The following is a 27316-nucleotide window of genomic DNA, read 5'->3' as shown; positions in this document are numbered from 1 at the left end:
TCCCGGTGTGTTCTTACCCTGTAGGGCAGTCTGGCATGGAAGCAGGAAGCAGAACATGTTGAATGACTGAGACAAAGTCTGCAGGAATCAGAATGCTTGTATTTAACATCTTACAAAGCTTTCTTAAAAACCTAGATGCCAGTCAAGATTTTTCCTCCACAAAATATGTGTATCACAATTACTCACATTTACTCTTTCCTTTTAAAAACATCAAGTAAACACCTACTATGTACCAGGCACTATACTAACTACTGAGAACAAAGATGAAAAAAACTTTGTCCTTTCACGGAGCTCGTAGTACAGTAAAACAGAAGAAACAGATTAAAAAGAATTTAAAACCAGAAAACCAAGGTACGTATAGGGTCTGGAATATAGAAAACACTAAAATTTAGCTCCCTTCCTCTCTGGTTTTCCTACTACTAGTTACAGTGAAGGAAGTACTAGACATCAGAGGTGCAGTCTAGCATGGAGTAAGAATGAGATGTGAAGGACTCTAAATTTCAGACAAAAAGAATAGATGAGATTATACAACTCTCACAGAAGATCATTATGCAACAGTCTGAGCTGTAGGCTGATAAATGCCCCAGAGGACCTCAGGATATTTTCTGAGAAGTGTTATGTAAACTTTAAAAGCATCCAAAAGTAGTGACAATCCTGACATTCCAACAACTATGAATGTTAATGAAAACAAGAAATATGGAGTAGCAATGAACATTAAATAGTAAAAACTAGCCCATACTTACCACCTGCCTCTTCTTTGGCAGACACATTTTTGTGTGGCACATCTGTAAACTCCTTGACAGTTCCCCCCCTTTGGATAACAGGAACGGGGGTCCACAGATGGATTACATTCACATGAGCAGTCAGTGTTCCTGGAATCTGCTAGGACAGATGTGGCATGGTTACAGAGGTGTACTTTTTCCTTCTTTCCAATGGCTGAAGGAGGTCCTCTGAAATCCACCTCATTTCTTTCTCCCTTACTGATCCCAGAGTAAAAAAAATAGGTGTTTATGGTTAATTGGGTAAATTATTCCAAAATTTTGCTTTAATATATTTTAAGAAATAACCTATTAAAATTTTTTAAACATTAAAAGATTCTTTGGGAACATGCTATCAACATTTATCAAATGATCCTAGCAAAAGTAAGTTACATTCTATTAAATTAGTATTTTTAAAAGTCACAAATTATTAACATTTCTTCAAAGTAATAACATATAATAATTACATTTCTTGGGCATCAATCCACTAAGCTCAAAGACTTGTTCAAGGCACTTTACACAAATATGTCATTTACTTGAAAAAATAGAGCCCAAATGGATAATTTGACCAATGTCACACAATTATAAAGAGATTTACAAGATCTGACTGAACACAAAGTTCCTTCTACCCTGTCCAGTGTTTAAAAAATCAGTACCCTATAGGTTTTCCAAAGGTATTCTATGGATCCAACAAAATTTTGATTCAAATTGTTTGCTTAAATGCTTTCCTCAAATTTATAAAAACAATACTTAGACACGTCAAATTGTAAAACATTGGAGAGCACACATACACTAAGTTATATTGTCAAGTTATCTCATTTTTGTGTGGAGCTTCTTCTGTCCTGTACTTGGTCTTGATTTTCTTTAGGTCATAACATACTCACATGCACTAGTATACTGCTAGAGCACGTTTAGCACGTTTATTACAAAAGCAAGCACAGATAAAGTGCATCTGCTCAGTAATGTGCTGATCCTAAGAATTATATAGTAATAAGTGAGAGAGTCATGCTACTGTCTTGCATATCTTAGACAGACCTGTATTTTGAGTACAGGCGTTCCCCAGTATCTGTGGGGGATTGGTTCCAGGACTGCCATGGATACCAAAATCCATGGATACTCAAGTCTCTTAAATAAATTGGCATAGCACAGTTGGCCCTCTAGATCTGCAGATGCAGAGAGCCAACTGTGCTTTCCTTTGGGGTGGGGTCATATTTATGAGTTAATGTGAATACAAATTTTGTCTATTTTATATATTGGTATTCCACACCAATTTATATATTGGTTTCACTGGGGGAGAAAAATTTGCAGCTAAAACCACAATGCTGCCTATCTTACTTGGGAATAAGAAAGATTCCTGGGAATTAAGCACCCATCGCCAATTAAAAAAATCTATTTCTGAAGGATGCAAAAGTTCTTTTGCATGCAGGTATATGACAATCTTTTACAAATTTGCACCAGGAAATCAGCTAGCTGCTTGAGCATTAAAAGCATGAATCTTTTAAAAAATTCCATTATAGGGCAAATGGTTTAGTAATAATAAGTCCTAAGGAGAGAAAAATTTAGTGGGTGTGGGGGGGCGGGGGGGGCGGGCAAGAATGCGGGATTAAAGAAAGAATGTGGAAGAAAAAACACCACCAAGAAATACCATCCTCAAAGTGTAAAACCATCAAACTAAGTGATATACAGGGTAAGTCCTGGATTAGGATTTGGGAAAAACAATGAATGGCAACCATCACTAAGTTTCAGTAAGAGCTCTGCTTTGTACTAGGCTTGGAATGTTGACCCAGTTAATAATCTGTACATCTCAGCTTTCTCACCTATAATTTCTCACCTTTATTTACCCAGTCTGTAGTAAGGATCAAATGAGATATCCTATTGAAACAGACTTGTATCAAAACAAACCTGTATGAATAACTGATAGTAGGGAAGGGGAGATAAGGTTAAGTCTTTCTCTTTCCCACTCCCACTGTCATAGACCTGTAAGACAAAGTACAGGCCCCACAAGCTGAATATTACTCAGGACAACATCTACCAATATTGCTCATTTCTTCACATACTTCCTTTTTTCTCTTCAGCCTTTTAAAATTAAAATATAGTTAATTTTTCTGACCTATATATTTATTGAAATTTAACCAGTGACACGCTGGGACAGCCTGGCTCAAAAAGGCTTACTTCTAATAAACTTTAGAAAACTTATAATAAAATTTCAAATTATAGTAATGATAGAATTTTTATGTCACATTATAGAATTTTAAATTTCTGCCTCCTATGTTTTTAAATTTGTTACTTTGTAATCTGACCATTTTGTGGACTTGGAACAGCAATATGACACTATGTTACTTACCTGAGAGAAAGCACTCTGTTGTTTCATAGCATATAACCCCAGAGAACCTTTCTAAAATGAAAGTCAAGAAATGTATTTAGCTATTCAGAGATATATAACAGGAAAATAAACCCTTCATTCTATACACAATCTTTTTGGACAGCAGTTCTTATATGTACGTTACCCCTGCTGAACATGCATATTCAGACACACAGAGACCACACACAGTGTAAAACATGGAACATCACAGAAAAAACTGCTTATCAGCCAGCTTTCATCTTTGCAACCAAAGGTTTCCTCTAGCAAGATATGGCTAATGGATTGTTAACAACTGTTAATAGAGTTTGCTCTGTATTCTGCTCATAATGACAAAGTGAAGGACAACCTACAAGGCTGTTACTTCCTATGGGAAATACATGGTCCTAGTTCGGAGACAATTTGACCTCTGGATATTTTCTTCTTACAACACTCAGTGAGTGCTGACCCTGGGAGTCATGATTGTTTCAGATTAGCCAGGAATGACTATGTGGTAATTTAAGCAAAAGAATAAAGTAGCCTAATGGATTAGTGAATATCTACTTTACTTTTTATATGAATACTCTCCTAGACAATTCTATCTTTCCATCAGGCTTGAAGTATTTGCATGTGAAATTCTTTTTTGTATGGAGCAGACACAACAGTAATATCTATCATTCTGTGAGCATGCACAGGGAAGCTACTGGAATTAGAAACAAGAGAATTAAAGTCTTGTTAATATTAATTTAGTTAAACACAAGCTTACTACAAGTCTTCTACCAAAGTTCCCAAACCAGAAATGCCTCTTACCCACTTACAGATGTGTAGGAGACTGGGGTTGAACCTTGGACAAATCTAGGTTGGCAAATGATCTATTATTTTACATTTCAATGGAAAATTATCTTATATATGTATTCCCAAGCCTATGTTTGCAACTAAGAAAAAGCATAGGTTTAATTCAGAAGCCAAAAAATGTTCAGGTAAAAGAAATCTTATGCTACAAAGCTACTATCTTGAAACTCACTTTTATCATTATTTTTTACCCACTTATCATAAAAAAACTAGTTCTCAGATTCTGCACACAGACAGCTTTATGTAAAATATATAAACATTTGTCCAAATTGATACACAGATTGCATAAATATTGCAATTAAGATTGCATTTACAGATGTGCATGTACAATGTTGTGCAAATTAACACAATATTACAATTTCAAAAATTATTCCAATCGGAATCCAAGTAAAGCAATAAGTGAAAAAATACCCATGCAGAATTTAAATATCTCAGAGCAAAGTTTTAAACGTCTTCAGTAAGTTCACACATTTAAAATAGTTTTATTCATTTTATTTGTATATGTCAAAATACATTTTTATTTCCAAAATAGTGGGTTTTGCAACTAGTTTCATGCAGAAACAAGGTCTGCTCAATACTACCAATAAAATCAATATAGCACAGTAGCTGTTCAGTTTTAGATACAAAGAATAAATAACCTAAATACAAAACACTAAAATATTAGAAACATGTATTTAATCATTCTTCACAGGCATCCAAACTCCACAAATACAATCCTTAGCATGCCTAACTGTTGTGCAACCAGAACATGTTGCAGTCACTCAAACTGATCAATTATCTGTATATTTTACGTCCACATAAGACCATGGAAATTCTCTATATTCAGACCCACCATTCATACAGTTCAAATATAACCAAAAATAAAATTCCCACAACTATCCTTGTACCTTTAAAAATCAAGAATCCTGAGCTTGGTAGTAAGAGCATAACCTTATATCTTCATAAAACCAATCAAGAGAGAGAGGACTTAAAATCCTGCATACCAAAACACCCTTTCCCAACCCCAAAGTAATCCAAAATAGGCAGTAGAACACAATGACCTTTTAAAATGAAGGGGGTACAAATTCACATTTAATATAGTATACAATACAATCAATAATACAATTAACTACTATAAGCTTTACAATGTACAATTTATTCAAATGGCTGAACTGTTCAGTGGTTAAGGAGACAGTTATGTGCCAGAAAGATATAGTACTTTTTGCATGGTTTAATGAAAATATAAAAGCTATTTGTCCAAATAAAAGCCATCTTCACTATGTACTTGGTTTTGCTTTTTTTAAAAAAAGGCCACTGAAATGTATAAAATGGTCTGAACATGATGGTGGTATCAAAGTCAATGCCTCTTCACATGGCAATAACAGTGCATTTAACATGAACTCACGGGCTAAGTCTGCAAATGATTTCATAGCATTACTTTGGCTAGCACAACAGTTTTAGACAGCACTCAGATAAATATAAGTATGTGAAATGTGAAGCAATTATCTTATGCAACTTTAATTATGGCTGAATACTATCAAATGAAAACTGCAAATAAAAGTAAAAGCATTTTACAGTAGAAAACTTTTGTAAAGATAGGGCTCCACATAATGTGTTACTTTAAAAGTCTTTATATCACATTGTTAGCAAATTTTGTTTTTAACACTATTACGGAGTAGCCTACTTTGCATTAACAGACATTTGAAATAAGAAAATAGTCAAGCATGCCATGTGGTGGTCTAAAAATCAAAACAATACACTTATTTATATATACAGCATCACTCAGTACCTGCTAAAATGAATGTGAAGATTACAGAATCTAACATCTTACACTACAATAATAAAAAACAAAAAACAAAAAAGTGACCAATGAAGGCAGAAAAAAGGACTTAAAGGAATCTAATCTCAAATGACTTTAAAGCATTCATATAAGGAATAAATGCATATTGCACAAACAGTGAAAGCGAATGTTCCACCAAGCAATTCAATTCCAGGTGGGGGACAACACAGCATTAGCCTAATACATGACAAAGATTTCAGAGGATCAAGTGTTCTTTTCTGTAAATGAGAAAGCTGTGAGACAACAGAAGAGTCTGCCACATGAAGAGTTAGAAGGAAAAAATACAAACCGAAACTTAGATGTAAAGCAAAAAGAAATTAAATATTGAAAAACTGGAAACTGTGGCACATCAAAAAATGCTGAATAACTGTCTTCTGTGAGAGCTGAGTTTTTGTTGACACTAAAGTATTTATGTACAACTAAGGCTTACTGGTTAAATATCTGAGGCATATCTGGCCTTGAACACTTTCCTTATATGCTGGAGCTGTAAACAAGTTTTCTCAGTCATAAAAAAAAAAAAAATCTTCTCAGCAGCTGCATTAACATGAAACAATGGTCTTGATACAAAGAAAAAAAAAATCACCAGAAAATTAAACAAAACAAAACAAAACTCCTAGATAAGAGGGCATTTGGCAGGATATCCAAAAGGACAGTCTCCAAGGATTCTTCCCAGGCTTCCAGTGACTGTCAATTATGGTCCACTGGGTTACTAATATGTGCAATTCCATTACTTGCTGCTTTTTCTTTTTTTATTTGGAAAGTTTGCTTATAACTCTGATCAAGGCCCCATTTTCATCCTTTAGCCTCTGGTTGTCTGCTTTTAGGTCTGGTAACATCTATGAGAAGAAAAACAGAAGAAAAAGTTTTAATTCAATAAAAAGATTCAATAAAATATTATTCTTAATAAATGTTATATTTTTATCACAAGACACATAAACAAGCTTTGTCAGTTATATATATTTCTAGTGACTAAAACATATATCAAGAAGACCCCCCCATTTGTGAAGCTAATTAGTTGAATAAATGATGAAATGAAAGGTTTATTCTCCCAAAGTTATCAACTGAAATGTACTAAATCACTTGACATTATGACTCACAAGCACACCATATTAGAGCAGCCAAGGAAAGGAAGCCTGTTTTCGTTAGGATAGTCTCTTAAAGGGAATTCCTTTAAGAGTTCCTGCCGGCCTAAATTAAGGCCTTCTGCTTTATTTATGCCAGACCTCAAACTATACTGTCATTCCACAAGAAAATCAGCCTATTTAGGGAAGTTTTGAGGGAGTCAGACTTGTTCTAAATTATTAAAATTCCTTAAATGATTTTACCTTGTACTAAGTTTAAGTGCCTAGTACAGTGTCTGATCCAAGAAAAGTACTCAATTAAATGGTAACAAAGCAATTATTACTATCATTAGAATAGTATAAAATAATTTATAAGCCAAAGTAATGTCTGAATTTATGAAAATATCCGAACATAGAAAAAAATAACTAGTATTTCGAGTAAATAGAAAAACACACCCATACATCCTGAAAACAAATCCATTTTTTGTTTTACAGACAAACTACAGGAGGGGGTGGAATTATTATAAGTTAATTGGATTTTCTACTAAGAATGATTTAAATCACCTGTGCTCTGCCAGATTTGCTAGGAAATGGAATAGCTTGTATTTTGGACATTAAAATATACTTTCCAAGATACTTAGGTCTCTTTCCTCAGCTTTCAAAATGTACTAGGTTATCAAATTAGATAAAAGTAAAACTACTTGCAAAACTACCTTAAGCAAAATCTTTGGAGGAGTTTAATTTTCTGTGGAACCAATCAATTCTTACCTGTGCTCAGAATATATGGATATAAAATACAGTAATCTGAAGTTTATGTGTTAGGATATCTCTGTAATAGAGAACTAAGTGAATATTAACTAAGGTGATTCTGACTGAAAATGACATTATTTTGAAAAGCAGACAATTCATGTTTATTCAGCTTCAACACACATTAATTTTATGTAAAATGCATGTTATATTGTTTATGGTCCATTTTGTTTCTAGTAAAGAATTTCAAAGTCACATTTTTAAGTGCTAAAATATCTACAGAGCCAAAATGTGCACATGTTTTGCAAAAGTGCAGATAAGCCTTTTACCTAAATGCCTAGATCATTCCCTCAGTTTACTGCAGTTTATCAGTTACAATACAGAATTAGTGACACTTTCTAACATTCTGAGAAGCCATGCATAATTAAACAGTTATATGATAAGCTCCAGACACAATGGCATTAATTTGTAAAAGTGAGCTCAAGACACGCTTACTAATACAAAAACACCTGCCTGGCTCTACTAAGAAGAAATGATGCAACTATAAATTATAGATTCACAGACTGCAGTTGCCTACAGAACCCTGAGCGCTTGGCTACCACTCTTGTCAAGGCCCTATTCTCAGTCAGCAGTCGCTCATTTAACTCTTTCAGAGTTTGAATTTGCTTTATTTGGTGCAGATTCTGCAGGAATCAGAACATAAAGAAATAGAAAATAAAAAATAAGAAAGCTGGAAAGAGTACAGTGAAAACAAAGAATCAAAGGATAACAAATACAAGAAGAAAAAAATTAAGAGTTTTAAAAGAATATTCCATGAAATTTACAAAAGTAAACAATGTAGTTCTAAAATTCCTTATCAAACAAAATACACAGACAAACAAAATTCAAAAATATTTTCTCCAAAGCCATTCAATAATGATCTAATAAGAAACCAAATAATTCAACAGAAAAACATTTAAATCTTGAAATTCTAATTCTATGGACATAATTTCCTATGCATTAGTCCATTAATTCATAATGTGATAGATATTTTATGCAAGACAATGTAATAAGAGGTAATCAATTAACTGTGTTATTTCTTTTTTCCTGCAAGGAATGTACCTTGCAATATTCAAAATGAACTTATTTTCACAGGTGATGCAGAGTTCAATAAATTGTACCTCTGACTGTCCACTACTCTACTGTCCTTTATTTTCAAAAGAGAACATTTTTGTAGTGATCCCCCTTCACCATTTATCTTCCAAGGAACAGAGTATTTGGAATGTAAAGAATAAATGATAAATCCCAAATCTTACAGTCATTGTTGTCCAATTTATTCTACACCTGAACATCAAACGTACCACAAAAATTGATTAACAAAAAGATTTGAGTTTTAAGTATGCTTCTAGCTCACCTAAAACCTGGATTTAGGAAGAAAGAGAAACACAAGATATAGATAACTCACAAACTGCATAAGCAGCTTTAAGAACAATTAATGTAAACATAGTATCTATAACAGTACTGTAAAATTTGAGTTTATTCCTCAGCTGGTTTACTTACTTTGAGCTCTTCTTCCATTTCAGATATTCTTCTTTCTAGAGCTCTTCGTTCCTAGATGAATTTAAGGTACTACTGTTAATGATATAATTATTATATTCTTAAATTTTCTTCTAAATTGTGAAATAGTGATACTTTAGAATAAAAAATCAAATCAGGAGCAGTGTAGAAAAAGATGTGATGCCAGTGATGTGTAAAGAGCTTTCCAAAATTTGACAGAAATAAATACGAAGATCAGTATTACATTACTTCCTATAAGCTCTTTCTTTAAAGCTCTGACTTTCTGGTAAGATGCTACATAACATGTTCAAACTTTTTAGTTCACATAAAACTTAGGGATAGAGTAAACCAATACTCAAAGACTGAGGACTGTATAGAATAGGGAAAAAAAACAAAACAAAACAAAAAACAACTCACACAAAGATGCAATTACTCTACAGTGATAAGAAGCAGAAAAGCAAGAAGCAAACGTACCTAAAACATGCATACTTTAAAATTTCAAAAGGATCTAAAAGATGTTCATCTCCTCCACCCACAATGTTTACTAGTCATTATTTGTCCAATTGACTTTACAGCTTGGTATTTAGTTTGATACTCTGTGTAGCATCAATGCAGTGAATCTAATGAAGAAGCAACTGTAGCATTTATTTTAAACTACCTTGTTTCAAAGAGTGACAGGCAAAGGCAACATACAGTACGTTACTGCAGTGTACAGTTTTACTCTCCCTTAAATAATAAGCATTCTAGGGTGTTATGCAAAAAGCAAGCAGCAGTAATTAATGTGCTTAAAACTTTGGTTAGATCATACCGCCCAGAAGATACTGACTCTTGCCGGTCACCTTTCAGATACAAACCATTTAAATTTAGTTTAATCACATTGAAACTATTTCTAACACATTCTTTCCCAGATTAATAATGTTGATATTTAGTAAAGCAGTACATTTACTGTAAATGTTAACATTTTTAGAGTATGTGATTTAAAAAATTAGATGGAATCCTACTCATAGTCATGTAAGTACCATGTTATTCTATTATTAGCATGTTTAACATTATCACATAGACAAAAATGTTACTTTTGATAAACAGACCTTTCTCCTAGTTAACAATACAGCCATGACACATTCATAAAAACCACTGCACTTCTCAAAATACTAGGACATATAATATCATATTTGATCCTCATAACTTTGTGAAATATCAGCAATAGCATATTTCCTCCAATTAATGGGTAACACCCTGATCATCCTCAACTTTATTATGTGTCTTCAAGATTTTAACTACCTAGTGGTAAAGCAAGATAACAACACTATACCAAATTGCCCCACTGCCTGACGACTGTAAAGTTGCAGGCAATTTCTTATATTTGACAGATAAACTTATTACCATTTAAAAATATGATTAAGAGAAAAAAATGCATATAAAGTGCTTAACTCAGTGCCTGCCTGGTATGTGAAAGAGTGCTGAATAAAAGTTAGCAGTTAATAATACTATGATTACCAATGCCTGTTAAACAGAGTAGATTAGCTACTTTGTAGTTTATCTACATTTGATAGGCAGAAAAAGGAGGTCAGGTGAGAATGTTAGAATATGAACTTGTGTATATTGTAGGTGCATAAGCCTAGATAAGAAAAAAAAGGATAGACATAAAAATATCACTTATCTCTCTGCATGATGGGGAGATTTTATTTTCACCTTTTGCTAAAATTTTTGTAATAAATACATTATTTTCATGAAAATTAAATATTCTTAAAAAATGTGACTATCTCAAAAATAAAGAATATTTTGATTAAGTATATGTTATCTCTGTCTTTCATCTCAACTATTAGTATGGATAAAAGAGAACTGAAAACATTTCTTTACTGTTTCTGCATCTCTTGGATATAAAATTCAGTAAGTTATATTGTGATATAATAATCAACATTAAATTTAGTAAAATAAGCCATCCTAAATTTTTAGCAATTACAAGTTAGATTAATAGTTGTTTAAATGGTCCAGAACAATGATTTTTAAAACCTGATGAAATCGTACTAAAACTAGTAGTTATTACACGTTACAGGTTAGTAAACGACACAGACATTAACTATATGTTTATGCATTCTGTATTTTTATCGTTTCTCTCCTTTTCTGGGGTCAAAAAAGGTAAACTGGTTATTTTTAAAATGGAATGGAAGAAAATATTCTTTTATCAAGTGCTCTTGACTATCCAGAGATCATAGCTCCATAGTATATAATTTCTTCTCTGGCTGAAACCCTGAAAATCTAGCCACTGCTCAGTCGTACTACAGATACTCTCTGAGTTAATTTTTCCATTAACTTTTGATCATTTATAGATCTTCAACTGCTCAGATTAAACTTGTGGAGTGATTCCTATGCCCACTGCCAGATCCCTGAGCAATAATAATAATAAGAGGAGAAAAATACAAGTGAATATATCATAGCCAGATAAAAAAATTGTAGAAAGACATAAAATGGTAAAATGATTTTTTTGTGATCTTTTTTTTGGTTAGTTCTAAAAGAGCTTACTTAAGTTAAATATTTAAACTCAAAATTAAATATTATTAAATTAACTTTAAAAAGAATTTGAAAATTTGGTCCCCAGGTCTTTAAAAACTTTAAGAATGGAAGTATTTTAATTTTGTAAAGAATTAAACTAAATGTAAATTATATATCACCACAGAAAATCAAAGAGAGATAAATGGCATTTAAAAAATATCAGATTCACTATCTCAATGTGTACGTTTCAGAATCAAGGCAAGATATGTTTTTTTGTTCATTAAAAGAATAACATAGTTAAATTTTGTTTAACAAGGTAATTTCACCCCATAAGACTCTATAAAGAAGATAAGCTAGAAAACATTCATAATCAAGTTAATGAATATTAATTTAAACTAATTAAAACTACCATCCTTAAAAACAAAACTAAAGGAAATCAAAAAACCTACCATCGCTTACACAGAAATTACAGGGGGAAAATGATTACTTATTCAGTAAGATGGACACTTACCCTTTTTTCCATTTCCAATAGTGACCTATCAGCAAATCTTTCTTGTCTCTGCAAGAAGAAATATAAATGAGATATAAGCTATAAGATATAAGGAAGGGGAGAGGACCATAGTAACTCTCCTCTACCGGTATTCAAAGAAATCACACTATTCAGGAGGAGTAATACACAGGTGTGACCAAAGAAAAAACAAGATTTGTACCTAAATAATAAAGAGTTAGAGGAATGCTTAGAAATACGAGGGGGAGTCAAAAATTATCTGCACTCTAGCTGTAGAGTTTACAGAAGTTTTAATATAATCGGACTGTGGTTCATTTTTGACTCATCCTCATACAATGGTCTCCACATCTCTCATAATTTATGTATCATTTTTCCTCAGGTCTTTACAGCTGAGCTGGGAATAAGGATGGGTAAGTACTCTGGAACAAAGCCAAAAACATCCCAGTTTTCCTTTTGATGTTCAAGCTTTCTCTTTTCCTACACCATAAGGAAGAGTGGCTAACCTGAATGCTCAGCTTCCAGGATCTTGACTGAAATGTAGTTTGGACCACGTTGTATGACTGTATCCATGCAGTCAGACCAGTAAACTGGCCTTTTTGTCCTCTCTCATGGCTTAGTCTTGCTCACTCTTTCCCTAGAGTTTTCTTTTCCAGTCATCCATGTTCCAAAATAGGTAAGAAGGTTCACATCCACTGTCACTTATAAGAAACCCTAGCTATATAGCTTTTCTTCTTCTGGTAAGCTCAGGTCTCTCATTTTTCTTCTGCTTCCTATACTGTGCAATGAAAAGGACCCTTGGCGTTTTTAGCCACATGTTGCACTCAATACCAGAGAGTTGTGCATATGAGTACTGAGTACAAGACCAGTTAAAAACAAGTGCTTAGTTCCTATTTATATTGATCTCTGTTCATACATCTCCCTTGGGATTCCTAGTCAATTTGTTGAAAATGAATTCCTGAAAAGGTTAATTCCCCAGAAGACAATCTGCTGAATAATCAATTTAAAAAATTTACCACAAATGGCTTTTGACGACTACTTAATAAGAATGCTCTTTTATGATCATTAACCACAAAATATACTTAAAAAGACTCTCTCTATATGCATATATGGTTCATCATTGATTAAGCACAACTTCACTGTTTGATGATTTAAAAACATTTCTTTATATAATTTTCTCTTCTGCCAACCCTTTCAACATTCATATTTTTGTATCATCACAGCTTGTAAACCAAGTTACTTTTTGATCCTTTTTGCACAATTTCTTTCTTAATGTTATAGTATAGAAATAAAGATCTAATCATGGCCATTTAATCTGTTGTTTTATTTATTTTAATTTTTTTTTTGGCCTTGCTGCACAGCTTGTAGGATTTTGGTTCCCCAACCAAGAATCAAACACATGCCCTCAGCAATGAAAGCTCGGAGTCTTAACCACCAGACTGCCAGGGAATTACTAATCTGTTTTAAATGATTTTATGTTTTTTGTGCTTATTCTTTCTGGAAAAATAAAAGTTAATATAGTCCCACTGCTTATTGTTAGAAATCAAATTCAGAATTTCAAATAAGATGAGACTTTCAGCTAATTTTGATATACTGTTGATGTTTTTAAACAAATTTATATTTTAATTGCTAGAAATATAAAACAGGCTAATATGCCACTTAAGCAAGTGCAAATGAACAGTAAAAGTGCTTAAAAGACTGAAAAATGTTAAAAAGACATTAAAAAATACCTAAAACAAAAAATGGCTAGAACAATGTCAACACATAAATTAATAAAATGTTAAATGGAAAATTAGAATTGTATTTTTTTTTCCATATAGGGACAGTTCAGCAATTATATGATTCATCTGTTAATTCTTTAGGGTTAAAAAAAATCAACTTTAGTTAATATTTCTGGCAAATATTCTAACTAAAGCTGTTAAAATAACAACTAGTAAACCTGGCAAAGTGACATTTGACAAAATAATTATTCATCAACTGGTTTCTGGTAAATTAGCCTATTTCCCTCCCTTGAGGGTAGCTAGGTTAAGGCAGAATTCATGAATTCTAGAGTCTCTGGCTAAATACTATCAAACCTAAACTTCAAGCTTAATTCTTGATTGAATCCAGGCGCATGGCAGTGAAAGCACAGAGGCCTATCCACTGGACTGCCAGGAAATTCCCGAGATTAATTCTTATAGGATGATTGTTCCCTTGGAAAAATTCCATGTGACTCTCAAAACTGCCACTACTACGTATACCTATGAATAGTTACAAAAGAAATGCTTAAAAAAAAAAATCAGGTGGAAAGATTCACAGCAGACTTAAATGCTCAGGATAAATAACTCTAAAATTGAACAAAAAGTTTAATGTCCTATCAGTTTTACTTTTACATATATCCCTAAATATTTGAAATGACATTTAGGTAGTGTTTCCACCTAAGATATTAACTTTGAATGTTTACTCAATATGCCATACTCTAATTACTCTTCCCATTATTAACTCAGTACACGGGGCATGATACTTAGAATGCCTGCTAAGGCAGAAGCTGTCATACTCTTTAATCCAGTGACTTATTTCTCTGGCCACAGTCGATGGGATCAGAAATTGGTACCTGACCCAAAGGAAGCTTGCAGTAGTTGTCCAGTGTCCTATGAAATGGTCACTAATAGGTTCATGGGCACTAACAGAACTGCTTCCCGTTGATCATAACTGGCTAATTCTATGAGTTCCCCTCTCTTGTAGAGTTTGAATGAGAAACAGATAGGAAGAATTAGATGACAACAGAGTAGGCAGAAAAGCAGAGAAAGAAAGAAACAGCAGTAAGCAGTGGAAACACAGATTAGCTGAGTCACCATGACAGAATACTAGAGTAGGGAGCAGTGGACATTTTTATTTAGAAAATATTATGACCAAATCTCTAGAGCTGAAACTATTTTCAGGGAACTAGTTATGACAGTTTGTAGTGGCTCACTAAGCTACTAATGCAACCTGAAGAATGATATCCCAGTTTACCATGAAGCCTAAGTGTAAAGCCAGCAAGTTTAAACTTGTGTGACATTTCAAGTTTTTATGACACCACATTATGAAATGTGTTCTTGTTCTGCAGTACTTCTTTGTGTATCTTCATAGTAAACCCTCATCACCTGATGGAATCTGAGTCTTCATAACCAAGGTTAGCTTGATAACTGCAATTTTAGCATAGATGCCACTGTACACCGACAATTGCTTCACAATGTAATAGTGGTTAACAACAAAAAGGGACCTGGCAGTAAGTGTAAGTTTAACATAAAGAATTAATTTTAAAAATTATGAAAATGATGTGTAAAAGAATGGTCACAGAAAGTATGCAATCTCATTTATAGAACTGAAGATGCCATTTTAGATCAGTGCTTTCAAACTGGATTCTAAAAGTTTACTGCAGAAATATGTTTATGCTAGAAAGTCTTATGTTAAAATTAAACAAGTTTGTTTCCTTAAAAATTATGGGACTCATGGGAGCCTTTAACATATAAATAAACCCTGTAAAATCTCCAAGATATAGACAATACAGTATTTCTCAGTTTATTGGATCACAAAGCTCTTTTCTTTTTTTTTTTTTGTTTTGAAGGAGGGCAGGAGAAGGAAGAGGCAATGTGCTAGAACTATCTCCCAGAACTAGTGTTTTGTGAAAAAAGAGCTTGGGAAACAATTCTTAGATCATATACATCTTAGATCATATGTACAAGGCTGTAAGTTCTGCTTGGCTATCCTAGTTTTCTTGTCTAAAATTATCTCTGCTAGGTTGTTGCACGGAAGGAACGTGAAAGGAATTATGTCTAAAATTATTTTCTTCCAGAATTATTACATCAAATCAGGGTTTTTCTGACTAAACAGGAAACATTCATAATGAATAAAAATTATTATAAAAATTCTGTATAGATGCTTTTATTGCCATGCTCCATTTGGTATGCTGGAAATAAGCATTTAAAATCCTTCATGTACCACAACATAGATATTAAAAGGCTTAAAAATACTTCGACTTTCCACTGTAAGGCTATATACTTTTACATATATATATATTTTTTAAAATTAATTTTTATTTATTGGCAGTGTTTGGTCTTCACTGCTGCGTGCAAGCTTTCTGTAGCTGCAGAGAGTGGGTGCTACTCTTTGTTGTGGTGCCGCAGGCTCCTCATCTCGGTGGCCTCTCTTGCTGCGGAGCACGGGCTCCTGGCACCTGGGCTTCAGCAGTTGCGGAGCATGGGCTCATTAGTTGTGGTGCATGGGCCTAGCTGCTCTGCAGTATACAGGATCCTCCCGGACAAGGGATCGAACCCGTGTCCCCTGTACTGGCAGGCGGACTCCCAACCCTGTGCCACCAGGGAAGCCCATACTTCTATATTTTTAATTTACTTCAGAAAAAAGTAAATTATCAGTAAACTGTATTATCTTGATTCCTTCCTATTAATAAATAAGCTATTATCAATAACCAAACATATCTAGAGCACAAGAGAACAATAGAACATTTCAATGCAATTTTTAGAGAGAATAAATCACAACCATTACTTTTAGAGTAACAGAGAAAAAGGTACAAACCTGGGTGGCCTTTTCCAATTGTAATTTAAGATCTGTCAGTTCCATATTTGTATCATGTAGCTGTGCTTTCAGCTTTTCATTTTCAGCTAAAATTTGTTCATAAAGCTATACAAATTAAGGGAGAAGAACAAATTACTTTTCTGCTTTTTTACTATTTTAAGAGGATTTCCCACCGATTACTTTGCAATATTAAAATAGAAAGATTAATGTAACATGAGCTATTAAAAAGGCATTAAATTTTAATGCTTTGTGGTCTCAAGGTAGAAATTTTTGGTTATTCAGGTGTATTTGTCCCACATGAACTCTTTAAAACTAGCTCCAGTATTTAAAATTTATTACTTCACTGAAAATCCAGACTTTTCAGTTTCCATTAAAAAAATTCAGTTATTTGATAAAGAGGGACCACATATCTGCACAGTGATCATAGCTGGAGTTAAGGAACCATTATGGTCTTTATTTGGAGTCTGTGAGCCTTTCTGCTATCATTCCCTCTTTAATTCCTGACACTGAGATAGAGTATCAGTTGCATTTATCATTACACTTGTATTACTTTTACTAAAGTTAAAAGGGAAGTGAAATATTTCTTGAATACTTTCCTAACACTTGAATCTACTACTTCTTTTTCCCTCATCTCTACTACTACAACCATAGATGGCTACAATCATCTCTTACCTAGACATTCTTATTATTAGAATTGTTCTTCTCATCTCCCTTTAATCTGTACAAGAGTTAAATTTTCAAAATGACAATCTCATAATTTTCATAAGGCAACTATTCCATTAACCCCCATACATTAAAAACTCTTGAATGGCTTCCCAATGTTCTCAGTATAAGGAAATCCTTAAAACAGCCTGCAAGGCACTGATGGTCTGGTCCTAGCCTACACATCTGTAGGCTGCAATCTCACACTACCACCGCCTTTGCTCTACTAGCCATACTGAAAATTCAATACATCACGTACCCTCCCACCACCAGGTTGGTCTGTGTGCTTGCAATTCCTTCCACCTGGAACACTTTTTTCTCCCACTTCTGCCAGTTAACTACTAATCATCCTTCTGTTCTTAGCTGAAGTTTTACTTCCTTAAGAAATCTATCCTCAGGCCTTGTCATGTTCTTTTGTTACATAGTTGTATAAAACTGTTTACTTACTTCAGGATAATGGTTTCAATTTAAATCATTATATAATAAGGTCTGCCTGCCTACTTTATGGAAGATGCTCATTAAGAGCAGAAGCAGTATCTCCATCTCCACTGCCCATGAGTAGAACTTTACTACTAAGCACAGTTCAGTGTTCAGTTCTTTACAGAACGAATGAATCTTATTCCTAATGTAAACTGACCCCCTACCTTCTTTCTCTTTTTGATTTGGCTTGTAAGAAAGTGGGTAATTCAAATAGCTGCCATATACCTGGGGACATGTACAAATACCACAAACCTTTTTCCTCCAACAAACTTCATTAGGTTTATTCAAAGCTTATAATATGAAGAATCATGATCTTCAGGATTCTAGATGGTTTTGTTTCCAGGGCTTAGTTCTTAATTAGTTCCATCCTTAATCCTTAACAGCACTTGAACTATCAAAAGTTTTTCGGTTACCCAGGAAATACTATATTCTCCTGGGAAAAGCCATATTCTTTGTTTGGCTGCTTCCTATTAACAAATAAAGAAAAGATTTCACACACACACAACACCCTCTTCTCTACCCCAAATCTACTCAAAGTCCCCTCAACCACAATATCACAGTATCACACTGCACAATATTCAATGTGCAGGAAGTCTTGGGAACTTTCCCCTTTCCTTTAAAAAAAAAAACAAATAAATAGCTACTTATATTCTACTTACCATTAATTGCCCAAAACCGAAAATTAAAGTTATTTCAAGAAACTGATTTAGCTATGAGTTTCTAGGAGTAATATCCAAACGTAAAAATCTCAACAAAAAGATTACTTTTAATTAAATATAAATAACCCAAGTACCTTTTTAAAGTCAGTTGAATCATCCTTTTCTAGCCTGCTACTGTAAGGTTTTCTTTCTTCTGAGTAACTGTATGATCCGGAGCGACCCAGCAAGGAATCATACCGATCACTAGCTGATGTAGAACTGATTTCATATCTTCAAAAGATGAGTCTGAGTCAAAATCTTTATTATAGGCGTTCACAACTTATATTAACATGCATCCTAGTATATTTAACTAGATATTCCAAAATAGTAATATTCTCCTTCATCAGTTATCTAATCAACTTTCATGATATATAATTAACAAATGAGAAGTTATTTTTAACACTAATTTCCATTATTTGAGAAGAGGAGTTCAATATCTCTATATCTAAAAGTCAAAACTGGTTTTACATCATGATAAATTATTTCAACAATTTTAAACTGTACATTTTTTTCCCACATTTTAATATCTTTGAAATCAGAACAAGGCTTACAATTGATGGGTATTATAAGTTTAATTGGGAGCACTTTTCCTTTTTTTAAGTAGCATACAATTGTATTTTACAATTAGTGACATTTTAGATGATGAACTAACTAGAGTCTATCCAAAGTGATAGATAGTACTATGCCATTTTATATAAGGGACCTGAGCATCTGTGTATTCTTGTGTCCATTGGGGGTGTGTGTGTGTGTGTGGGGGGGTGGTTCTTGGAACCAATCCCTCGGAGATACCAAGGGACAACAGAAATAGTTTTGTTCTAAATAAGAGGAACATATCTCATTTGAAGATGAGGCTCCTCTTATTATTTAGTTCTGATTTTGGGTTACCTTTTCTTATAAATGCTATTGCCCCTACATTTCAATTCGACAGAATCATCAGTATATAAAATTTGTTCTTGGTTTTACAAGGCTTTGGTTAACAATTATCAGTAAGAGAAGAGAAACAGAAATTAGCTTCAAGGATATTGCACAGATTCTCTGAAAAGAACAATTTGAGCTAGATGACACTTTTAAAGTGTCTTCACTGGTTTTCTTTTATCTAAAGTAGGGATAAGAGAGAAGATTCGGAGTACCTAGTGAAATCAATCTCTGGTGGGCTTCATCAGTCTCTGATGAGAATAACGAGATGGTCAATGTTGAAGTAATTTAGGAAGGTTAGGAAAACTAAGAAAAGTTATCACTGTTGGAAAGATGTGAGAAAAAAATTTTCTTTCTTAGTGACTCACTATGACTACTGAACTAGAAGTAAAGCCATTGATAAAGAAAGCTATTAACACTTATCAGGTCATCTAAACATTTATAGATTTTTTATTACTAAAATAATTCTATCAACTTAAAAAATTCATAAATATCTAGCAATATATTTTTAGAAAGGATAAAAATAAGAAAAAGGTCAGTGTAAAAAAAGTAAAACATACCTAGAAATGGAATCCGTCTATAAAGAGAGAAAAACATAGGCATAACTAAATTTTTATGCTTTCATTAAAGTAACTTATTGACTAATCAAGAAAATTTACCATCAATACTATTTCACACTATTAAACTAACATCTATTTACTATACACACTTTAACATTAGTATGGTTGTTCTCACAAAGAAATTCTAGAACAGTCACTGTATACTTCTCCTTGTCCAATACTGTACAATTACATTTGCCAATTTATAGTCATATTTTGTGAATTCCTACAAATGCCACCATACATTATTTTTTAAATTAGAAGGAAAAACAAAGAGAGATTAGACACATATCCATTTACTTATAACCCACTTAGCAGGAGAAAGTAACATTCATATTAAGAAATGCAAGTTTATTATGTGACATCTCAAAGCAACTATTTTCCCATTTTTCTGTTTTTGAGGCAATGAGAGACAAACAATGAATGCCTAAAGTATTTTATGTACAACAGTATATACATATTTTGTTTAAAATTTATTTTCTGGAAATCCAGCTGTATATTCCTTTAAGTTTAGCGATTAGGGGACAGGAACTTATGATTAATTTTCTCAAGCAAGTGGTGTGCTATACTGAAGTTCCAAAATTCTTATCTAAGTGGTGAAATGATTAATAGGCTAAAATAGTCTTATTGGAGTCAAAGAATTTTTCGGGGGTAGTCATCTTTAGCTCTTTCTATGGAAACACTGAGTCTATAATTTTCTGTAAAATAACTATCAGAAATGGTTTGTCAAATTTCTGAATTTAGATATTTGTATTTTCCCATTATATATACCTTTGAATGTACTATGAAATTACTGGGTTCCTTTGGGACTGTCTGAAGTTTCATTCAGACTAAAAATGTCTTACTAAAGTCTATTTAAGTTTCCTTTGCAAAACCAATTTTGTACTTGCTTCCTATCTTTTTTTTGATGTAATGCTTTACTTTATTGATTTATTTAGTTTTATAACAATTAACAATTTTGAAGTTAAATTTCAATTTGCATATCATTCAAATTCATAAATTGTTAAAAGAGTAGATTTTGAAAATTCTTATCACAAGAAAAAAAATTTGTACTTATGTGTGGTGATGGATGTTAACTAAACATATTGTGCTAATTATTCCACAACATACAAATACTAAATAACAACTTTATACAGTGTAACTAATGTTACATGTCAATTATACCTCAAGGTAAAAAAAGAGCAGAAACAAACAAAAGACTTTATTTACTCAAATTCAGGAAAATAGCCCTGTGTGAAATAAAATGCATACATATCAAATGAAAACATCACATCTCACCTCACAGTCTGCGCTCTGGTTCACTGATTTAAACTTTAAGAATAAATAAAAATTTCAAGTAGTCACAAAAATCATTCAAATTCTATTTTTTCATCTTTAAAAATCATGGTGCTATAATTGGTTATGTTTTATACTTTAAAAATTATAGTAAAAAGCACATAAAACAAAATATATCATCTAAGCCACTTTTAAAAGTATAGTTCAGTAGTGCTGACTATATTCACACTTGTACAACAGCTCTCTAGAATCGTTTTCATCTTGCAAAACTGTAATTTTATACCCATTAAACAAAGCCCCACATATCCTCCTACCTCTAGTTCCTGGCAACCACGATTCTACCTTCTGTTACCCATAAGTTTAAATACTTTTTAGGTACCTCATATAAGTGGAATCATACAGTATGTGTTTCTTGTGACCCACTTATTTCACTTAGCATAATGTCCTTGCGGCTCCCTGTGTTTTAAAATCATTTTTCCAGAGTAAAAATACCCTTTAAGTTTTTCTGATTACAGTACCATAAGCTCATATAAAACACCACAGTATAAAAAATTCCTCTATAATTCCCCACCTCTCAAATGCCCTAGATGACCACAGTTAATCTTTTCTGTGTACGTATCTGTGAACACATAAAATATCTATCCATGCAAATGCAGTTTAATATATTCCCAACTAAAAGACATTTAGGATGTTTTCAATATCTTGCTTCACAAGCCATGCTGATATTAACACTTCAGACTTATCTTTGCACACTTAAGTCATTTCATTGGGAATAAATTTCTCAAAGTGGAACTGCTAAGCTAAAAGGCGTGAACATTTTTTCAAGGCTTCAGATTTGTATTGCTAAACTGATCTCCCAAGAAAACGAATTTATTATAATCCCAAAATCTTATATGAAAATGCCTATTTCAATACTAATCATGACAAACCTGAGCATTATTAACCTTCGCCAATTTCACTTTGTATTAATTGTTATGTCTTTGGTTATTAAGGAGAGTAAATTCATTTTAAGCTTACTGGCCATTTATATTTCTTCTTTCGTAACATTTGTAAATTTCATGGACTCTGTCTCCACTTATTTTTTTATTGTGTCTTTTAAATAGTACAAATATTAATCTTGTAAATGTTACAAAAGAAGGCTAAGCTTATTTACTTTTTTTAAAAAATTTCATTTTATTTATTTATTTTTGGGGGGGGGGGGTACACCAAGTTCAATCATCTTTTTTTTTTTATTATATTTTTTTGGGGGGGGGTACACCAGGTTCAATCATGTTTTTATACACAAATCCCCGTATTCCCTCCCTCCCTCGACTCCCCCAGCTTATTTACTTTTAACTGAGCAAATGTGTCTCAATTTTAATAAGGGTGTTTTTTTTCCCCCCATTTTCTAGCTTTACATGTTTAAATAATCCAATCTGCTAATCTTTTCTTTATAGTTTCTTGCCTTGGTATCTGTCCTATTTAAATTTTTGATTTACTACTAATGTTCTTTGCCTGGTAAAAGTTTTATCATCCAAGAGTTTAATAAAAGCAAATTATAACCCAAGCAATAGAAGCCCCATCTTTTTTATAACTTTTAAAAAATTATTTATTTATTTATTTAGGCTGCATTGGATCTTCATTGCTGCATGTGGGCTTTCTCTAGCTGCAGAGTGGGGGCTACTCTTCGTTGTGGAGCATGGGCTCTAGGCATGCGGGCTTTAGTAGTTGCAGCTCGTGGGCTCTAGAGTACAGGCTCAGTAGCTGTGATGCGTGGGCTTAGTTGCTCTGCAGCATGTGGGATCTTCCCGGACCAGGGATTGAACTTGTGCCCCCTGCGTTGGCAGGCAGATTCTTGACCACTGCACCAACAAGGAAGTCCCAGAAGCCCCATTTTTAGAAATAATGGACCATATTATGATAAAGTAATTCAAATTTTCTGTGATCAGATTTTATCTTAATTTTCTTTTAATTTATATCCTGAAGCTAGCTTCATAGGTAATTCAAAAATTTTAACAACTTTTTGGCAACTTAAAATTTACTTTTCTTTGAAGCAAAAAAGTATATGCTACAAAGCCATTTTTCAATTTGGTGAACCTGGATTCTATAAAATGAATACAAGTTTTGTTATCAAACACACTTTTGAGGTAATGATAACACTATTTCAGAAAATGTACCAAAGAACTGTGTTGCTTATACTTTTTCACAGAAAAATAAGGGCTGATGCTACAAATTTTCATAAGAGAGCAACATTTCTTTGGTGGAAGCACTTTTCTAGTCTATTGTAGAAGACACTATGGGTTAGTGTCTTAACCTCCATTCTTCCTTCTCCTCATGGTACAGCAGTCATTAAGTTTAAATGAGATGGTATATAGCCCACATTAGCAGCAAAATGGCTGCAATATCTCAGTGGTGGGCCTTGTCTGACATACAGGGTTGTGTAATATAACTGAAGTACAATAAGTTGTCTTTTTTTTTAATCCAGTTTAAGCTGGGTTTTGTGTTACTTGTAACTAAAGAACGTTAGCACAAAGTAAGATCTAAACAATCCTCTATTTAAAATGAACAAAAACTATTTAAAATTGTTTGGAACTAAGAAAAATTTTCTTCACAGAAACAATATTCTACTCAACCTTAATGTATCTCATGTATAATTTTAACAGTAAAACTTTAATACAACATATATCAATATGCTTCAAAATCATAACTTTGGAAGCCACAAAATCTTTCCCCTCCTATCCCAGCCTGGTGAGATGAGGTATCTGTGTGATATGGCAGTCAGAAATGTCAGCTGGAGATGGTTTACTAATTCCCTTGCTCTTGTTAACCTGTCCATTGTTTTTCCTTGAAAGATGGGAATTCACAGGGTACCACTGGGCAAGGAAGATGATGGACAAATTTACAGAATATAATAAACAAGAGATATAGGTGAAATGGGGGAGTGCTGACAATAGATAGGCAAAGGGTTTAAAAATGACAAAACTTTTGTTCTGCAAATAATTTACCCTTGGACGTAATTAATTCCTCAATCTGTCTGGCTACCTAAAGATAAAATAAAAGTAATTTTGGGTCAAAACAGGTCCTAAGAATAATGTCTGCAGTCACCTAGCATAGGGAACCAACTTCTGGTCACTTCACGTTATTATAGATCCCTGTGACTAAAAGTAGTTTTAACAGCTTTATGCAGGAACACCAAGTCAAAACGAAGAAAATATGATCAGAATGCCATTTCAGGCTAGGCAGTGCTGAGTTTAAAACATTAAGACTAACTCATGTTGTACAGATCTACCCCTACTGAATAGAGCTCTTCTAAGTATGTCAGCTTTGTGCACAGCCAAACAATAGGGAACAGAGGGGGAAAAATGTGTGGGAAGAAACTTTCATCATTTGCTAGCTATGCAACCTTGTCATTCAAACTTGCCTTAGTTTCTTCATCAGTACTGAGGGGGATGGGGGGAGGGATAGCTTTTTCTGAAGACTGTTGGGAAGATCAGTTGTGATAATGAATGTAAAAGTCTTTAAGAGACACTAAATTTCTAAACAAATGTAAAGAAAGTTAAAATGACTCATGATCTTCTCCAGAATATAACCCTGCCAGCTACAAAACTAAAATCTGGATCTGGCCAGGTATGCACTACTTCTGGATAATCTGTAGATACTTTTCTTTCATCAAAGATATTACAGGTAGCCCCTGCTCTTCAAAAGTTCACTTATGCCACTTTGCCTTTTGTTTTTTAATTAAAAAAATTTTTAAGCTCTTTATTGGAGTATAATTGCTTTACACTGTTGTGCCAGTTTCTGCTGTACAACAAAGTGAATCAGCTGTATTTATACATATATCCCCATGTCCCCTCCCTCCCGCGACTCCTTCCCACTCCCCTAAGTCATCACCAATCATCAAGTTGATCTCCCTGTGTTATGCAAAAGCTTCCCACTAGCTATTTATTTTACATTTGGTAGTGTATATATGTCAATGCTACTCTCTCACTTCATCCCAGTTTCTGCTTCGCCCCCCACCCTGTGTCCTCAAGTCGGTTCTCTACATCTGCATCTTTATTCTTGCCCTGTCACTGGGTTCATCAGTACTATTTTTTTAGATTCCATACATATGGGTTAGCATACGGTATTTTTCTCTTCCTGGCTTACTTTGCTCTGTATGACAGATTCTAGGTCCGTCCACCTCACTACAAATAACTCACAAAAAAAGGCAAAAAGTGAAAACAGCACTCAACATGTTTTGTAGCGAGCCATTACAGAGGCAGCACACCCTCAGCAGCAAGACAGGCACCGTCAAACTCCTTCCCTGGGAACTACACTCAGTTTAAGCTGCCACAGGTTTGGACTTGTGTCTGTAAGCACCTCAGTTTACCTCGTGCATCTGGTAGCAAGATGTATCCTAAGGTAATCCTCTCTTCACTTTATGTGGCTTACAGAAGATTATGGAACACTCCTACTTTTGGATAGCAGTGGAAACCTGTATTCTCTCCTCTGTTTTTCCTTTTCAACTTTGAAGGTTAATTTACATACAATAAACTACATTCACTTAGAGTATACAGTTTGATGAGTTTTGACAGTTGTATATATCCAAAAAAATACCTCTACAATCAAGATCTAGAACATTCCAATGTCTCTAAAATACTCTTTGTGCCCCTTTCCAGTCCCTTCATGCCCAATTTCAGAAAACCACTGATGGTCTATCCTCAGCATGCAGGTACAGTGTGCAGGAACTGTCTTACATGAATAAATATAAACAAGAGTAAAAAGTAACTCTTAAAAAATAGAATACCTCTAAATACAAAAAATAATGCTATTTACCTGAGTTTCTTTCTTATTGGATCCCTCTTCTGTATCTGATTGTTGTTCTTGTTCATTTTCATCACTCTAAAACAGATTGTTAATTTATTTTAGAAAAGTAAAGATAAATTTCAAATGGTTAATATTTAAATACATTAGGGCTTTTCTACTTTAAAAAGACTCTTGAGAAAAACCTAACAGGAAATGGATCAAAAGGAAAACTGGTTTTTAAGTGTGAATTTTTTAACCTTATTTAGTGGAAGCCCATTTTTGTCTGCATGGTACAATCTAAGTAGGTTAGCATATATGGTGAAGGAAGACCATCTACCTAATATTCTGATTTAGGAAACATATTCACACTGGGGATGAGGAAGCGGGAAGCTTAGCATGAAAAAGGTGATACTCAATTTTATATTGTAATGTTACTGCATGTACTTTAATAGTCAATATAGACACTATTTAGCTGCTCAACTGTAATGAGGTAGCAAAAATAGGAAACTCACTGAGTAAGAAAAGCTCTATTCTATAAGCATGGCAAGATTTATACAACAGTCCTATTATATTTAGGTCGTTCAGCTATCTAGAAATTTTGGGGGAATTTACAGCATACCAAATAGAAAACAAAGGTCTCAGTAGGCTAAAAACCTAGACTCCCAGATAATGGGAAAGTTCTACTAGAAGGCTTGAACATCTCAACAAATCTTAAAGGACTGAAAGAGAAGGGAAATTTGCAATCAAACATATCTGGCTCAGGCTAACTGTAAAAATACCACAGGCTTTAAAACTAAATCATCTTATTTCGCACCAGTACAGCTATTTTCAGCTTTTAATAAATTTACTTAGGTTAAATTTATTAAAAAAAAAAAATTTGAACCATAGTTACCTTATCCATAAAGTGGGGACAAACACCTTACAGAATTGTCATAAGGATTACAGAGGATCTTTGTACAACCTATCATGTGGTACCCAGCAAAAATATGTGAAGTTACTAAATGAACAGGAGAAATCAATGCTGCTACTGCCAGTATTATTTATTAACATAAATGTATTAATTCCACAACATGAACTGACTGTCTTTATGTGTTACTGTTTCATGGAAGAGCACAAGAATTGGAAATTGAAAAAGTGGGGAGGCTCAGAGGTCCTGAAAAATAGTAACTAAGAAAAAAAAAAAAAGGAAACCTAATAATATAACAGAGTAAAAACTT

At 33.4% G+C, this 27316-nt stretch overlaps 1 protein-coding gene across 10 annotated transcripts in view; it reads right to left on the bottom strand.

Moving 5' to 3' along the window:
• Nucleotides 1-4201: 4201 nt before the first annotated feature.
• The window catches only part of PPP1R12A (protein phosphatase 1 regulatory subunit 12A), a 142953-nt gene continuing 119838 nt past the window's right edge, over nucleotides 4202-27316 (bottom strand). For 5 of the 10 annotated variants that reach the window (XM_057740665.1, XM_057740663.1, XM_057740668.1 and 2 more), the window contains 7 exons: nucleotides 26130-26195; nucleotides 20022-20038; nucleotides 18642-18777; nucleotides 16667-16771; nucleotides 12116-12163; nucleotides 9115-9165; nucleotides 4202-6603 (listed from right to left, as the gene is read on the bottom strand). In XM_057740665.1, coding sequence (XP_057596648.1) covers nucleotides 6517-6603; nucleotides 9115-9165; nucleotides 12116-12163; nucleotides 16667-16771; nucleotides 18642-18777; nucleotides 20022-20038; nucleotides 26130-26195 — 510 coding nt within the window. In that variant the 3' untranslated portion in view covers nucleotides 4202-6516. Of the gene's footprint in view, nucleotides 6604-9114; nucleotides 9166-12115; nucleotides 12164-16666; nucleotides 16772-18100; nucleotides 18316-18641; nucleotides 18778-20021; nucleotides 20039-26129; nucleotides 26196-27316 lie in introns of those variants that run through there. The other 5 variants (XM_057740661.1, XM_057740662.1, XM_057740666.1 and 2 more) reach the window with 2 other exon arrangements.

Source organism: Hippopotamus amphibius, chromosome 7 (assembly GCF_030028045.1).
Source record: "Hippopotamus amphibius kiboko isolate mHipAmp2 chromosome 7, mHipAmp2.hap2, whole genome shotgun sequence".
Taxonomy (NCBI): domain Eukaryota; kingdom Metazoa; phylum Chordata; class Mammalia; order Artiodactyla; family Hippopotamidae; genus Hippopotamus; species Hippopotamus amphibius.
This window is presented reverse-complemented; position numbering and strand designations above follow the sequence as displayed.